Source organism: Natrix helvetica (genome assembly GCF_964273705.1).
Source record: "Natrix helvetica genome assembly, chromosome: 16".
Lineage (NCBI taxonomy): Eukaryota > Metazoa > Chordata > Lepidosauria > Squamata > Natricidae > Natrix > Natrix helvetica.
In genome coordinates, this window is record NC_138563.1 from 2,451,374 (window position 1) to 2,467,298 (window position 15,925).

General features: G+C 50.9%; 2 protein-coding genes across 3 annotated transcripts; both read right to left on the reverse strand.

The window, feature by feature from the left end:
* Nucleotides 1-299: 299 nt before the first annotated feature.
* Nucleotides 300-5,794, reverse strand: LOC309399826 (F-box/WD repeat-containing protein 8-like). 2 transcript variants are annotated; one of them, XM_081967950.1, is made up of 4 exons: nucleotides 5,653-5,794; nucleotides 4,604-4,777; nucleotides 2,260-2,377; nucleotides 300-1,124 (listed from the first exon to the last, which is right to left on the reverse strand). In XM_081967950.1, the coding sequence occupies exons 2-4, from the start codon at nucleotides 4,771-4,773 to the stop codon at nucleotides 990-992; spliced, it is 423 nt and encodes a 140-aa protein (XP_081824076.1). In that variant the 5' UTR covers nucleotides 4,774-4,777; nucleotides 5,653-5,794; the 3' UTR covers nucleotides 300-989. The 2 variants fall into 2 exon arrangements, with proteins under 2 accessions (XP_081824076.1, XP_081824075.1); XM_081967949.1 differs by having other exon boundaries at nucleotides 2,142-2,377.
* Nucleotides 5,795-7,860: 2,066 nt separating this feature from the next.
* On the reverse strand, nucleotides 7,861-15,925 carry UBE2Q1 (ubiquitin conjugating enzyme E2 Q1). Its single transcript, XM_081967948.1, has 13 exons — nucleotides 15,650-15,925; nucleotides 14,457-14,561; nucleotides 14,240-14,344; nucleotides 13,789-13,839; nucleotides 12,411-12,551; nucleotides 11,967-12,051; nucleotides 11,785-11,845; nucleotides 11,087-11,177; nucleotides 10,940-10,998; nucleotides 10,176-10,224; nucleotides 9,980-10,075; nucleotides 9,183-9,249; nucleotides 7,861-8,515 (listed from the first exon to the last, which is right to left on the reverse strand). Exons 1-13 carry the CDS (start codon nucleotides 15,857-15,859, stop codon nucleotides 8,484-8,486), a joined length of 1,152 nt encoding a protein of 383 aa, XP_081824074.1. The 5' UTR covers nucleotides 15,860-15,925; the 3' UTR covers nucleotides 7,861-8,483.

A 15,925-nucleotide genomic window follows, 5' to 3' on the forward strand; every position in this document is an offset into this window, starting at 1 on the left:
AGAACCTCGGGCTGCATCGAGTTAGATATGTACTACAACTCCCAGCGCCCTTAGGCAGCAAGGTTAAGAGGAAAGGTCGCAGGTTCGGCAGTCCTGGCGCAATCAAGGGGAAGTGCCAATGGAGCTGGAGGAGAAAGGATACTTACACACACGTGCTCGACTTACCTGTGGTGGAAGGGCCACGGAAGGCGTGGCAGGGCGTCCTCCGGATCTCCTCTTAATTTGGGGTTTCAAACACAAGCATCACTGACAATAAAAACAGCCATTTTTCAAGCACACCAACACCTGTTCCGAGACCATCGCTTAATAAAGATATTTTATTTACAAGAAAAAAGCTCCCAAAGCCCCATCTTTTCCAGGTGTTGCAGGTAGCTCTCCAGATATTGCAGGTAGCTCTCCAGGTGTTGCAGGTAGCATTGGTGCCAGCTCCAGAAAAGCAGTGTTGAACGCAGTGCAATTGAATGGAGCCCCTCCCTGCGGTCTCTGCCCATGTGGGCAGCAGCCCGTGTTCCTAACTCCTGGTTTTTGGGCTTCAGTCTTTATTACTACCTCCTGATTCTTACCTATCTATCGTGGTTCCTGTGGGCCATCATTTCTTCCATTCTACAGTGGTGTTGTTAGAAGTTTTGGGGAGATCCCATGTGCCCCTCTTTTGCTGCTGCCTGATGGGCCAGCCCAAGCCCTCCCAAGAGCTCTGCAGGAGTTCCATCCTTGGGGTTCCCCTTCTCCAGGGTCCAGCTTAGTTGGTCTTCCCCTTGGCCTGAAGGTGCTTTTTTTTTTTCCCCAAGAGGCCCCTGGACTCCCTTTCTCCTCGAAGACGTTTCGCGCCTCTCATCCTCGAAACGTCTTCGGAGAAACAAAACAAACCAGAAAGTCCAGCTGCCTCTTGAAAAGAAAAAAGGCCCCTTTGGGACAACCCTGGCCTGCATGACGGAGAATCTCCCCAGACATCTTGGTTCTCCCCTTCTTCCGGCGCTGCCTAGATGTTGTCATAGGGGACCACAAGGCCAATATTGTAGTTGTAGCCGGTCATTTCGTTGTAAGAGGAACGGCAGATAGGAAGGACGCTCTCGGCCACCAACTGGTCGACAGAAAACTCGTAGGCGTAGATGATGCCTCGGTGCCTGTTAGGAGAGAAGGGGAAAGAAAGTAAGCAGAATAGCAATAGCCCTTAGACTTATATACCGCTTTACAGTGCTTTTACAGCCCTTTCCAAGCAGTTGACAGAATCAGCCTCTTGCCCCCAACAATCTGGGTGCTCATTTTACCCACTTCGGAAGGAGGGAAGGTTGAGTCAACCTTGAGCCCTGTCAGGATAGAACTGCTGGCAATCAGCAGAGTTAGCCTGCAATGCTGCATTTTAACCACTGTGTATGATGGATGGAGGATGGATGGATGGAAGGAAGGATGGATGGATGGATGGAAGGAAGGAAGGGAGAAGGTGAGGAGAGAGAAGAGGGAAGGAAGGGAGGGGAGCAGAGAAGAAGAGAAGAGATTACAGAAGAGAACAGGGGTGGAGGGGAGGGAAGGGAAGAGGGAAGAGAAGAGGGAAGGGAAGAATGGAATGGAAAAAGAGAAGAGAAGACAAGAGAGAAGGGAAGGGAAGAGAAGAGGGAAGAGAAGAATGGAATGGAAAAAGAGGAGAAGAGAAGAGAGAAGGGAAAGGAAGAGAAGAATAGAATGGAAAAAAGGAGAAGAGAGAATGGAAGGGAAGAGAAGAGGGAAGAGAAGAATGGAATGGAAAAAGAGGAGAAGAGAAGAGAGGAGGGAAGGGATGGGAAGAGAAGAGAGAAGGGAAGAAAAGAGAGGATTTAAATAGAATTTGGTTAGCTAACCCGTTTTCCAAGCAGAGGAGACACCAATACCCATCCAGAAACAGCTGAACTATAATTCCCATCAACCTTAGCCAAACCAACCCATAAAAACAGGTGCTGGAACCTCAAACCACCTTTCACCCATTGCGCTGGGTTTGCTTTTCCAGGAGTCAACCAGCCTCTTGCTGTTCACCACGGAGCTCGCTCGCAACTCATACTTGGATAGTCTTCCTACCCTAAACCCCCAAGATTCCTGGTTCTCTGACAGCGTTAAGACCTCGCTCTCCCATCCTCCTCCTTTCGTTTGTTTAAAATCAGGAAGGCCACCTTGGGGAGGACTCCTGGTGCCCTGCCATACTGCCTCGCTGAGACTCCTGGGGATTGTAGTCCAGCGACACCGAAGAGAGGTGTCACAGGGCGCCTCCTGCGGATTGGGATAAAGTACCTTCGGTGAGCGGTCAAGTCGTCGTCCGTGATGCTGGCCCCCCCGGGGAGTTTTTTCATTGGGGACGTTGGCCGTGATGAGGCTGTGGGAGTTGAAGCGGACGTGGCGAATGGGGTGCCTGGAATAAAAGGACCAGCAGTCAGTCAATGGTTTAGAATAGAATAGAACAGAATAGAACAGAAATAAAATGATAGAAAATAGAACAGAATAAAATGATAGAAAATAGAACAGAATAGAATGATAGAAAACAGAATAGAATAAAATGATAGAAAATAGAACAGAACAGAATGAATAGAAAACAGAATAGAACAGAATTATAGAAAATAGAATAGAATGATAGAAAACAGAATAGAATGATAGAAAACAGAATAGAATGATAGAAAACAGAATAGAATAGAATAAAATGATAGAAAATAGAACAGAATAGGATAGAATGATAGAAAACAGAATAGAATAGAATAAAATGATAGAAAATAGAACAGAATAGGATAGAATGATAGAAAACAGAATAGAATAGAATAGAATGATAGAAAATAGAATAGAATAAAATGATAGAAAACAGAATAGAACAGAATGATAGAAAATAGAATAGAATAAAATGATAGAAAATAGAACAGAACAGAATAGAATAGATAGAAAATAGAATAGAATAGAATGATAGAAAACAGAATAGAACAGAATGATAGAAAACAGAATAGAACAGAATGATAGAAAACAGAATAGAATAGAATGAATAGAAAACAGAATAGAATAGAAATGATAGAAAACAGAATAGTCTAGACTAGATTAGACTAGACTAGACTAGAATAGAAGGGTCCTTGGAGGTCTTCTAGTCCAGCCCCCTGCTCAAGCAGGAGAACCTTATATCCTTTCAGATAAGTGACTGTCCAGTCTCTTCTTAAAAACCCACCATTTCTGAAGGCAAGCTGTTCCACTGATGACTGTAGTTTTGGGAGTATAAGATGCACCAAGATTGTAAATTTTAAAAAAAGGTTTTGCACTCTGCAGACCTCCCAATCCCCCTGGATGCCTTGTTTTTTTGTGAAAAATGGGGCATGCAGAGTGTTTGAGAGGCCTGCAAAGGGCTCCTGGGGGCTGGGGGCAAAAGCGAGCAAAAAATGGCCCTTAGCAACAGAAATGTTCGGCCCAATTGTGGTTGTAAGCTGAGGATGACCTGTATGTAAGAAAACCTCAAGGCCCCCCTGATTTATTTATTTTTAACAGCCCTCCGAGGGCACGGCGGACGTCCCGTAACGCCTAAGAAAGGCTGACCCTGGGGAAAACGCAGTTGGCTGGTAATGCCTCTCGAAGCGAACACGAGGCTGCCTGCCTTGGGGTTCCAGTCATAGGAAACATATTTCTCTGCTTTTGTAAAGTGCAGTAGGACAACAGAAAAATAAGTTTATTTTTTCCAAAAGCAGAAAAATAGTTTTGAGCGCACTCAAGTGGAATCTTTCTGAAATGCAGCTGGAGCAGGAAGAGATGGAATAAGAAAAATAATAAGAGAGGAGGAAGAGAAGAACAGGAGAGAGGAAGAAGGGGAAGGGGAAGAAGAAGAAGAGGAGGAAGAGAAGAACAGGAGAGAGGAAGAAGGGGAAGGGGAAGAAGAAGAGGAAAAGAAGAACAGGAGAGAGGAAGAAGGGGAAGAAGAAGAGGAGGAGGAGGAGGAGGAGGAAGAGAAGAAGAAGAGGAGAGAGGAAGAAGGGAAGAAGAAGAGGAGGAGGAGGAAGAGAAGAAGAGGAGAGAGGAAGAAGGGGAAGGGGAAGAAGAGGAGGAGGAGGAGGAGGAGAGGAGGAGAAGAAAGTGTTTTTTTCTACCCTTAATCCATTTCTTCCTGCTCCAGCTGCCTCTTAAAGACGTACAGGTAGTCCTCAACTTATGACCACAATTGAGAACGGCACTTTCATCTCTGAGTGATGCGATTGTTAATTGAGCCACATCCAATCTCATGAATTTTTGCTGAGTTTGTTAAGTGGATCAGGTGGCCGTTAAAACGAATCCAGTTCCTCCCATTGGCTTTGCTTGCCAGGAGCTGCCTGGGAAGGGTCACTAACGGGGAATATGGACCACCCGAAGGCCGGACAAGAAATAATGGATGGAAACTGACCCAGGAGAGATTCAACCTGGAAATAAGGAGAAATTTTCTGACAGAACAATCAACCCTTGGAACCGAAGTTGCCTTCAGAAGTTGTGGGAGTTTCATTACTGGAGGCTTTCAAGGAGAGACTGGACTGCCATCGGTCAGAAATGGTGTAGGGTCTCCTGCTTGGGCGGGGGGTTGGACTAGATGACCTACAAGGGCCCTTCCAACTCTGTGAATCTGTTAAAGCCGGTAGGATCTCACCTGGCATGCATCTCCCAGAGCTTGCTGCCCATGCGCTGGTCCCATGCGCAGACCAGCCCTTCTTCGCCGCCGCTGACCACCTTCCAGTCGTCCATCTGCACCACCGAGACCCCCAACTGATGGCCACAAAGCGAGGAGACAGGCTCACTTCTGCGGAGGTCGTACACCATCACCCTGAGAAAGCAAGAGAAGGGATTGTGAATATTTAAGGAGGTGGGAGGGAAGATACCTGCCTGTCCTGCATGCTTAAACAGGAGGACAATCTACTAGTCCTTAAGAGGAAACAATGTCTGGTGTTTGGGCTTTTGGTCCTGTTTCTTTGCCCCAAACAAGAGAATGCAGATTGCCACTGAAAAGGGGTCGTCTTGGACTTACGACCACAACTGTTTTTTATGTGCTGCATGAATATATCTCAATCCATTTTTCCGACATCCACAAGTTGCTGAAATATTTATTAAAGGAGGGATAGAGAGATGAGGGGTAGATATAGGTAGGTAAGTAGATAGATAGATAGATAGAGAGATAGAGAGAGATGAGAGAGAGATTAGATAGATAGGTTGATCCTCCTGCCAAGAGGATGGATGGATGGACGGACGGACAGACACACACACACACACACAAAATCACACAATAGGAAAAACGGGGGGGGGGGGGAAGGGGGAAAAGAAAGAAAAAGGCCCCTTCCTTTGGCGCAGCAGAATCAGCAATCGAAGAGGCATCCAAAAAGTGGGACGAGCGGCAGGGGATCATGGGCTTTGTCATCCAGCCCGCCCTGCAGGGCGCCAAGTGGGGGAAAGAGGTTCCCTTGAAGGGGGGGGGGGTTGGGGGCTCCAGGCCCTTCAATCTAAGGCAGGGGGGTCCAAACTGGGGAACTTTTAAGACTGGTGGACTTCAACTCCCAGAATTCCCTGCCTTAGATTGAAGGGCCTGGGGAATTCTGGGAGTTGAAGTCCACCAGTCTTAAAGTTCCCCAGTTTGGACCCCCCTGATCTAAGGGGGGGAGGGGAGAACCCGCTGAAGCCCCCAAAAGGAGCCTTGAGTCCCCTTACCAGGTCTCGGATGAGCTGCCCCAGCAGGTCCTCCTTTCCTCCGCCTCCTCTTCCTCCTCCTCCTCCGGGGGTCTCCGCAGCGGGGCCGGGGTCCCCCTCAGGCGAGATGCGGAGGAGGAGGCGCTGGAGCGGCGGCTCTTCCTCCAGCAGCCCCCCGAGGAGAGCCCCGTAGCCGCCCCAGCTTCGCACCGGCTGCGGCTCTTCGCCTTCCGCTTCCCGAGGCCTCTTCCGGCTCCCGCCGCTCTTCTGCCGCCGCCTCGGACCTTCCCGGGCCAGCTCGGCTTGCCAGCGGCGGCGGAACGAATCCAGCGCCGACCAAGAAGACGACGACGACGACGCTTCCTCCTCCTCCTCCATCATGGCGGCCCGGAAAAGGCGCGCCGACGGACCGGCCACTTCCGGCCGCGATGGTCCGGGTCGCAAAAGCAGCCGGCTGGGAAACCGCGGGCGCCACACGAACGTTCCGCCCCAGCAATGGGAGACCCTTCCGTACAACCCGCCTGCCCCCCCCCCCCCGAATATTATCCTGGAGTTTGGCGCGTTCCCGTTCCCTGAGCGTCACGTGACGGAGTTCGCAACGGCGGAGAAAGTGTGAAGTTTCGCCCGACATTGCGGGGGGGTTGAAACTCCCCCCACCCCATTTTCTTTATGTACATTAAGCCTTATGATGACTTCAGTGCTAACGCTAAGGGACGGAAAAGTGTGCCCTCCTGTGGACAATATCGGGATCGCAGCCACAAAAGAAAATAAACCTTTTTAATGAATTTTATGGTTATTATTCTGTGTCTTTATTATTAGAAGCCCCGTTATTAATATTATTAGGGAAAGAGGAGGCCCAGGGGCTGCAGAAATGGCACAGAAGAGGGAAACCTGATCCAAAAGCCGCAACCCTCCAAAGTAGCTGGTTAAGGAGCTTCCACGCTTCAGTCAAGTGCAGCCTCTGCCCGGAGGGGGTGGGTGCACTGCAATCCAATCCGAACGGCAGCCAACACCCATCGCTCCTTCCCCACTGGCTCTAGATTGTCCTGGGAACCGGCAAGCGCGAGCAAGAAAGGGCGGGAGACGCCCGCTTTCTCTCCCCCACCACCTAAGTCCGGCTGCGCAACCAACCACAGATCCAAACTTTCCCTGCCTCCATCCCGAGAGTGGAGAGGTAGAACTTCTGGGACAGAAATCAGCCTGGGTGCTCCGCGACTTGGAGCAGAATGGGCAGGGACTCCAGCCGTTATGCAAAGAAAGCCCAGGAGTGCGAAAGCGAGCGCTGGGAGCGGAGTGTGGCCTCTCATCTAATGGGAAACGGGACATTGAAAATCACTGCGCGGCAGTTAGAAACTGCTGCGCGGTGTTGTCATGCTATGTGCGCGGGCGCGCAGGCGCGCAGCTTAGAGGGAACATTGGTCACAACTCGATGGTTTGTTTAACAACGGCAAAGTGACAAGTGGTTCTCAACTTGCAACAGTTCACTTACTCACCTTCTTTTAATAATCCCTTGCAGGGTGGAGTCCAGGCAACTGAATGGAGCTAGCAGTGTTTTTACTGGCCGGACGCCTTTCGTGTCCCCAGAGCGGAGTTTTGTCCAGCAAATATATTCTCAGGGAGAGAAATATCTGCCTCTACCTAGGGTCGAACTCACAGCCTCTTGACGGGGAAGCGAGAGCTCCACCTCTAGGCCACTACCGCACCACTCAAAAGACTCACTTTATGACCCTGGTAAAAATAGTCCCAAAATAAAGTCAGGCCACCGGGTGTCCTGCTTAACGACTGCAACGGCTCATCCTCCAAAATCCCAGGCTCTCTTGGGGTCGTTAAGCGAGGACCACTTGCTTAAGGACTGCAACGGCTCACTCTCCAAAATTCCAGGCTCTTGGGGTCGTTAAGCGAGGACCACTTGCTTAAGGACTGCAACGGCTCCTGCTCCAAAATCCCAGGCTCTCTTGGGGTCATTAAGCGAGGACATCTTGTAAAACATCCCAGGGAAGGGAGGAAAACAAAATTCTTGGCAAGAGTAGCAAAATGCAGATTTCTCTGCTGAAACTGGAAGCGTTTACATTTTGGGCCATATTTTTTTCTTTCTTTTGCCAGCCAAGAAAACTGACGGAAGATAAAAATTTATCGCTCGGGTTATTTTTCTGCAACGCCGCCACCGTTTCCGGAACCCGCCGTCCTCGCCCGCTTTCCCCCGGACAGAGGGACAGCCAGACCGCCCCCTTGAAATTAACAAATGTAATTGTTCTCCAAAGATACATATTTTTTTCCCCCCATAGACATCCATCACACACTGTAACCCCCCAAAAAAAGAAGAAGAAAAAAATGAAAAATAAAAGAAAGGAAAGAAGGAAGGAAGGGGAGGCAGGGGGAGGAGGAGAAGAAGAGGAGGAGGAGAAAGTGTTGTACATGAAAATAAGAAAATAAATTAAATCCAGCGCAGAAGGAAGAGGCCGTATTTGATTCCCCCCGGTGTGTTTTCTTACAACTACAGCAGAAAAGCTGTAGAAAACTCCGGGCAGAAGAGAAGAGAAAATTTCATTTTAGGTGTGTGTGTGTGTGTGTTTTCATTCTTCCCTCCCCCCTGTTTAATAAGAGCGAGGGGGGGGAGCCGATCGCCGGCCAGTGAGGGTCCAAGAGGGGGAGGGGGCTGCTCACGGCGATAGTTTGTAAGAAGCCCGCCCCACAGGCGATCGGAGCAGCTCGGCCACAGAGCTGGCGAAGGAGTCCGAGGGAGGGGGAAAAAATGTCCTTGCACAGCGTCCAGCGAGGAGGAGGGGGGTCCGGAGTGGGATGGGGCGCGAGGGTGGGTGGGTGGAGGAGTCCGGTTCCGTCGGGCGCCGTGGCTAGCCGTCTTCCTTGGGGGGCGTGTACCAGCCTGGGAAAGGAGGGAGCGAATCAAAAGAGGGCTTCAGGAAAGAGCGAAGATAGAATAAGCAGTTGGAAGGGACCCCGGGAGGCCTTCTAGTCCAACCCCCCCCTCCCCTTGCCCAAGATCGTAGAATTCCAGGGTTGCAAGGGACCTAGAGGTCTTCTAGTGAATCTAGTCCAACCCCTGCACAAGATTACAGACTTGTGGGCTTGGAAGGGACCTTGGAGGTCTTCTAGTCCAACCCCCCTGCTTGTTCAGGAAATCCTATTCCGTTTCAGACAAACGTCACTTCTTTAAAAACTGAAGGAAGGAAGGAAGGAATAACAGAGTTGGAAGGGACCTTGGAGGTCCTCTAGTCCAACCTCTGCCCAAGATCACAGAATCGCAGGGCTGGAAGAGACCTTGGAGGCATAGAATAGAAGAATTGGAAGGGACCTTGGAGGTCTTCTAGTCCAACCCCCTGTTTGGTCAGGAAACCCTACAGCACTTCAGACAAATGGATATCCAACCTCTTCTTAAAAACCTCCAGTGTTGAAGCACCCACAAATTCTAGTGGCAAGTCGTTCCACTGGTTAATTGTTCTCACTGTCAGGGCATTTCTGACTAAGGGGTGGGGTTTTTGGGGATACAGGTGGTCCCCGACGTACGACCGTCCCCGTGACAGTTGCCTTACCGTTCTTCTCGTGGATCTGGACGAGGGATTTGTAGGACTGCTGGGCTCTTGTCAAGCTGTACTGGTTCTGTGGGGGAAGAGAAGGGAAAGGGTTTTTTTTTTGGGGGGTGTGTCTGTGTGTTGAAAAACCCTGCCAAGAAATCCGACCCAGGGGAGGGGGTGGAATTAAAGGGTGGGTCTCCCTCGCAGGGTTGTTGTGATGGGGGGAAAGGAGAGGAAGCCAAGTTGGGTATGTTGAGTTATTCACAAAACGAAAATTTAAGGGGGAGACAAAACCTTTACGTCCTTTCGAAAGGAAAGAGCCACAATGGGTCTGCGTGGGTTCAGGTTTAAACACGGCAATAACTCTCAAAACAAGCCAGGTTGCCTGAGATCCAAGATGATGATGATGGTGGCTTAAAGCTGCTGCTTTTTTCCTCTGGCTTCTCCCGCCCAACAGCACAAGGCGGGAGAAGTGGGAATTTGAAAAGGGAGGCAGGGAAGGGAGGAAGGAAGGAAGGAGGGAGGGAGAGAAGGAAGAAAATTGAGAAGGAAGGCAGGAGGAAGGAAGGAGGGTGTGGAGGGAAGGAAGGAAGTTTGAAAAGGAAGGAAGGAGGGGGAGAGAGAAGGAAGAAAATTGAGAAGGCAGGAGGAAGGGAAGGCAGGCAGAAGCGTATGGAGGGAAGGAAGGAAGGAGGGAGAGAAGGAAGAAAATTGAGAAGGAGAGGAAGGCAGGCAGGAGGGAAGGAAGGAAGGAAGAAGTTTGAAAAGGAAGGAGGGAGGGAGGGAAGGAAGGAGGCTTCTCCACCATCACTTACTTTGTTTGCCCCAAACTGGACTCTGGCTTTGCCTTTGACCAGGGTGGCGCTGATCTGCATGATGACAGATTCCACCGAGTAGGCGCTGCTCCAGCCCTGCGGAGGAGGAAGGCAAGGGTTTAATCCGGGTCCGGAGCAGAAGATGACCTCCCCCGGACCTCAACCAGAGGCCAGGATGCTCCCCTGCCTTGCTCACCTGCTTGGTCAGAAGCTCCATGCAGATGGCGCCTCCGCCCAAGACGTACCTGGAGAGGGAGAGGGAGAGAGAGAGAGAGAGAGAAAGGAAGAAAGAGACAGAGAGAGAGAGAGAGAGGAAGGAAGGAAGAAAGAAGAAGGAAGAAAGAAAGAAAAAGAAAGAAAGACAGAGAGAGAGAAAGTAAGAGAGAGGGAGGAAGGAAGGAAGGAAGGAAGGAAGGAAGGAAGGAAGGAAGGAAGGAAGGAAGGAAGAAAGAGACAGAGAGAGAAAGACAGTGAGAGAGAGAGGAAGGAAGGAAGAAGAAAGAAAGAAAGAAAGAAAGAAAGAAAAAGAAAGAGACACACAGAGAGAGAAAGTAAGAGGGAGGGAGGGAAGAAGAAAGAAAGAAAGAAAGAAAGAGACAGAGAGAGAGAGAGAAAGAAAGAAAGAGAGAAAGAAAGAGAGAGAAAGATAAATGAATGGATCCCAACCTAAAAGAACCAAGCAGATTTAACGATGAAAGAAAATGATCTATTATTCCCAGCCTGCTTTTAGAGGCGCAAGACTGGAGAAGGCGCCTTTGAAATGTTCATTTATCTGCATTTATCCTCCCGCTTGGATATTTTTCATGAGTAATTCAAGGTGGCGGACGTACTTAGTACTCCTCCCTCTGGACAAACCACCCTGGGAGGTGGGCTGAGCTGGGCGAGGACCCGGCCCAAATTTACCCAGCTGGCTTTCACGCCTAAGGCAGGACTAGAACTCCCAGTCTCCCAGAGACTCACCCTCCAGAGAGCACAGGCGACACCACTCGTACGAAGGGGGGGTCGAAGGGGAAGTTATCCTGCAAAGAGAAAGGCGGGGGGGGGTGAACTTAGCAGGAAGGGCCGCCGCTTCCCTTTGCGCCCCTCCGTCCATCCGTCCAGACTGACCTTAAACGTGAAGTTGAGAAGAATGAAATCCACCCCTTCTTTCTCTTTCAGGATCTGCAGGTCGCTGTGCAAGGCGCTGTCCTCGTCCACTCTGGGGGGGCAGAGGGGGGAGAAAAATGGTTGAATGGAACGAGCCTGGAATCGCTAATTGCTTCAGTTGCTAAGCGAGACACTTGCGGGGTGAGTTTTTGTCCCGTTTTACCACCTTTCTAGCCACACGGTTGCTAAGTGAACGGCCGCAGCTGTTAAATTAAGTCCCCCCGGGTTGTTAACCGAGTCTGCCTTCCCCACTGATTTTGCTCGGCAGGCGGTCGCAAGAGGGGATCACGGGGACAACAACCATCATACGAGTCAGTGGCCGACTGCCTGATTTTGGATCAGGGGGGGGGGGGATGCTGCCACTGTCGTTACGTGTGAAAAAAGGACACGTCCCTTTTTTTCAATGCCGTTATCACTTCAAACAGTCACTAAATGGGTCACTGTAAGTCGAGGACCTCCGATGGTCTCTATTTAATGTCCACTTTCAGGAACAGTCACTAAATGGACCGTCGTACGTCGAGGACTACCAGTGTTTGTTCTCTCTTATTTTCAGGGTTGCCGCGGCTTTATCGCTCGGTAAGGAGCCTCCCCAGAGTCGCTTTCACCCGGCAACGGATGGGCAGGTAAAGCGAGTAAACGAAGTGAAAGAAGAAACTTACTTCAGGAGTTTCACATTCCAGTCGTAGAGGCTGTCGTTCATGAGTTCAACTGCATAGTTTCCTGGGGAGGGGGCCAAGAAAAGACAGCTTAAGGGGCAGGGCGAAGACGCCCCCCTCCCCCCCAAAAAACAATCCAAAGCGAGGAAGTCCCCCCTCCCCTCCTCTCTGCCCCGGACACTCACCGCCTTTGAAACTTGCCGATCGGTAAATATCCCTGAGTTCCTTCATGAGCCGGTCAGTGGCCTGCACAGAGCCAGACACCGCTCCCTGAGAGGGGGGGAGAAAGAGGAGGGGGCTGTGGATCATCCCCGTGGGGTCGATTGGAGTCACATAGTGCCCCCCCCCGAGCGGCAGTTCAAGGAGCGGGGAGGGAGACTTGTGGGGGCGGATTCGGTGGTCCCTGGGGTCATTTAGTGGCCTCCAAGGGCCGGTCATTAAGTGGGAGGACAAATTCCAAGTCATTTTCAGTGCTGCTGGATCAGGCACTAAATGAATGGTCGTAAGTCGAGGACTACCCACAGTGCAACAGGGAAGCGTCAGAATGCCCAAGACTGAGTCCTGCCTACTCCCTCCCTCCCCTTAATGTTCCCCCCCCACTGATCTCCCCCCCCAAAGGCGACACGTACATTTAAGTAATCTTGCCTCTGATTCTTTTTTATTTTCTCAAGAATAGCCAAGTTCTCCTTGCCGATCCCGTCGTCCTCCGCCTTCTTCCCTTCCACCGGCTCTTCCTCCTTCATTTCGTAGTGGTCCAGCTCCTCCGTGTCCTGGGTGCGAGGACGGGAGGGGAAAGAGAGAGAGAGAGAGAGAAAAGGGAGGGTGAGAGTCAGCCCTTCCGGTGGGTGGATTGGCTCAAAGCAAGCAGGGATTTTAACATTGCAAGCCTCCCCTCCCTCAGTCACCCTGGGGCAAGATGATAGACAGACAGACAGACAGACCGTGTTCCCCTGAAAATAAGACTGGGTCTTATATTCATTTTTGCTCCAAAAGAGGCATTAGGGCATTTTTTTTTTACATTTAGGTCTTGTTTTCGGGGAAATACAGTACTGAATGCATCCCTCTGGCTGGCAATCTTAACTGGGGCTTATTATGGGGGTTCGCTCATATTAGGAGCACCCTGAAAAATCACGCTAGGACTTATTTTCCAGTTAGGTCTTAATTTTCGGGGAAACAGGGTAGATTGATAGAGATAGCTGGAAGATAGATAGATAGATAGATAGATAGATAGATAGATAGATAGATAGATAGAGACACAGAGAGAAGACAGAGATAGATACAGTCTAGATAGACAGATAGATATAGATTAGGAAAGAATGATAGAGGATAGATAGATAGAGGGGGAGAGAGAGAGGGAGAGATGATATAGATAATGTAGATAGATAGATAAGAGAGAGAGAGACAGATGATATAGATAGGTTATGTATAGATAGATAGATAGATAGATAGATAGATAGATAGATAGATAGATAGATAGATAGATATGGTAGGTAGGTAGGTAGGTAGGTAGGTAGGTAGGTAGATACACACAACCAGAGATGGATAGATAGATGATTAGATATAGAGATGATATAGCGATGATTAAATAGAGAAGAGTTAGATAAATGATAGACAGATATAGATTAGGAAACAATGATAAGAGAAAATAGATATAGACAGATTGATATAGACAGGCAGACAAACATGATATAGAGACAGATACACCCATAGACCCAGGCAGACAGATATAGATTAGAAAAGATCGATAGAAAAAATATTGATAGATTAGATAAGAGAGATAGAGGATAAATTAACCTTCATTTACACTTTTCCCCCTGAAAACACTCTGGCACACTTTAACCAATGAAATTCTTGGGTCTGCTCTCAAAAGACAGTGATATATAACCATAAACACACATGCACACACGATGGGTGGCTAATAAGTTTAATAAACACAGAAATAAAACTAATTTGGGTGAAACCCTTGAATCTCAGGGGGTGAAGGGAGGTCATAAACGGAGCGGATACCTCGGGCATTTCCTCGTCTTCCTCTTCCGAGGACACTTCTTCCTGCGTATTCTACGGAGAAACGGAAAAGATTTCAGAGCTGCAGCTGGAGGAAGGGATCCCCGTTCCAGCAGATCTCGTGAAATTGGTCTCCGTGGATTCAAGCTCAGCCGCCAGGATCTCCCTACCAATTCAAGGCCGGAAGTCGGAAGGTTGCAACCGTCATAAATGCGAGTCGGTTGCCAAGCATCCGAATTCCGATCACGGGGCTGCTCTGACTGTCGTTTAAGTGTGAAAAACAAGTCAGGTCACTTTTTTTCAGTGCTGTTGTAACTTTGGGTGGTCACTAAACGAATCGAGGACTATCTCTGTGTGCTGCGGAGAAGAAGTCTGGCTGAAATTCTGAGCCAAAGACCCTTCCCAGCTTGGAAGGAGGGGGAGGGCTTTGGGGATGGGGGGGGGGAAGACTCACCTGTTCAGCAGGTAAGGGCTGGTCCAGCATCTCCACATCTGGATGCTGAGGAAGGTTGTAGAGTTTGCAGAGGTCGGAGATGATGCGTTTCAGGTGCTGCAGGAGCTGCCGGAGGGGATAGGTGGGAGGGGGTTAAGGCCAGCAAAGACCCTCCCCCCTCCCAGCCAGACTTGCAATTATCCCCCCCCTCCCCAAATGCCACCTCCTGTTCGCTCACCAACGTGTTGCCCTTCTTTACGTCGGCCAGCCTCTCCAAGACCGCAGCCAGATTGGGGTCGTCCGATTCCACCGACCAGATGGGGGGGACGGCCGGATAGGCCTCCTGAAGGGAGGGAGGGGAAAATGAGGACCCAGGCCAAGGGGGGGGGGGAGGGCAGGAGGAAGAGGATGCTGGGGGGGGGCAATTGCTTGGGAGGGGGAGGTGGGGGCTGCAGAAGGGATAATAGGATGGTGGGGGGGGGTGTAATTGAAGGGAGGAAGAGGAGGAATGCAGGTATGGGATGTGTAGTCTAAAGGGAGGGGATTTCAAGATGGGAGGGGTAGAACAAGAGAGAAGAGGAGGGATGGGATCTGTAGTCCAAAGGAGGATGGGAAGGGATGCTAGGACAGGAGGTATAGTCCAAGAGAGGAGGGATGCCGGGATGGGTGTTGGAATCCTCGGGAGGGGTTTCAAGATGGGAGATATAGTCCAAGGGAGGAAGGGATGGCGGGATGGGATCTGTGGTTCCTGAGGAGGGAAGGAGTGGAGGGGCAGCAGCAAATACTGAGATGGGGGGGGAGTAATTCGAGGAAGGGAAGAGTGCTGGGAGGGGAATACGAGGGGAAAGGAGGCAGGCATGGGAAGTGTAGTCTAAGGGACAAAGGGGAGGGGCTTTCAAGATGGGAGGGGTAATCCGAGAGAGAAGGGATACTGACATGGGAGCTGTAGTCCAAGAGATGAGAGGGTGGGGATGATGGGACAGGAAGTGTAGTCCGAGAGGAAGGGCTGATGGGATGGGACCTATAATCCAAGGGAGGAGAGGGAGGGAATGGTTTGATGGGATCTGTAGTCCAAGGGAGGAGGGAATGATGGGATGGGACCTATAGTCCAAGGGAGGAAATGGTGTGATGGGATCTGTAGTCCAAGGAAGGAGGGAATGATGGGATGGGACCTATAGTCCAAGGGAGGAGAGGGAGGGAATGTGATGGGATCTGTAGTCCAAGGAAGGAGGGAATGATGGGATGGGAGCTATAGTCCAAGGGAGGGAATGGTGTGATGGGATCTGTAGTCCAAGGGAGGAGGGAACGATGGGTTGGGACCTTCCTCGGCCGGGGACGATGGGGCCTGGAGTCCTCCTCCGAAGCCCCGCCCTCCCGGGGGACGAAGCCCCGCCCACAGCCCCTCTGGCAGCCACAGCCCCCCCTCCTCACCGTGATGTTGCCATGGATACGGACCGGCCCTCCCCCAGCCGGCCCGGGCAGGAACTCGCAGCCCAGCTCGTCCGGGCAGGCGCGGGCGATGCGGAAGCGCTCGTGGCCGCGGTGGAAGATGGACTCGAGCAGCCGCAGCTCCCGCCTCAGCAGCGCGCGCCCCGGCCCCGCCCCGCCAGGCCCCGCCCCGCCCGGCCCCGCGCGCTGCATCGTCCCATCGAGCGGCCCTCCGCCGCCGCCGGGGCCCCCCGCGTCCCCCCACACCGCAAGATGGCG

Coding starts and splice junctions, on each gene's coding strand:
- UBE2Q1 (XM_081967948.1), bottom strand. CDS start 15,859: ATGCAGCGCGCGGGGCCGGGCGGGGCGGGGCCTGGCGGGGCGGGGCCG. Junction 14,562..15,649: donor GTATCCATGGCAACATCACG/GTGAGGAGGGGG, acceptor CCCTCCCTTCAG/GAGGCCTATCCGGCCGTCCC. Junction 8,516..9,182: donor CCAGATCCACGAGAAGAACG/GTAAGGCAACTG, acceptor CTCCTTTCCCAG/GCTGGTACACGCCCCCCAAG.
- LOC309399826 (XM_081967949.1), bottom strand. CDS start 4,773: ATGGTGTACGACCTCCGCAGAAGTGAGCCTGTCTCCTCGCTTTGTGGC. Junction 2,378..4,603: donor CTCTGGGAGATGCATGCCAG/GTGAGATCCTAC, acceptor CTTTTATTCCAG/GCACCCCATTCGCCACGTCC. Junction 1,125..2,141: donor CACCAGGAGTCCTCCCCAAG/GTGGCCTTCCTG, acceptor CTCTCCTAACAG/GCACCGAGGCATCATCTACG.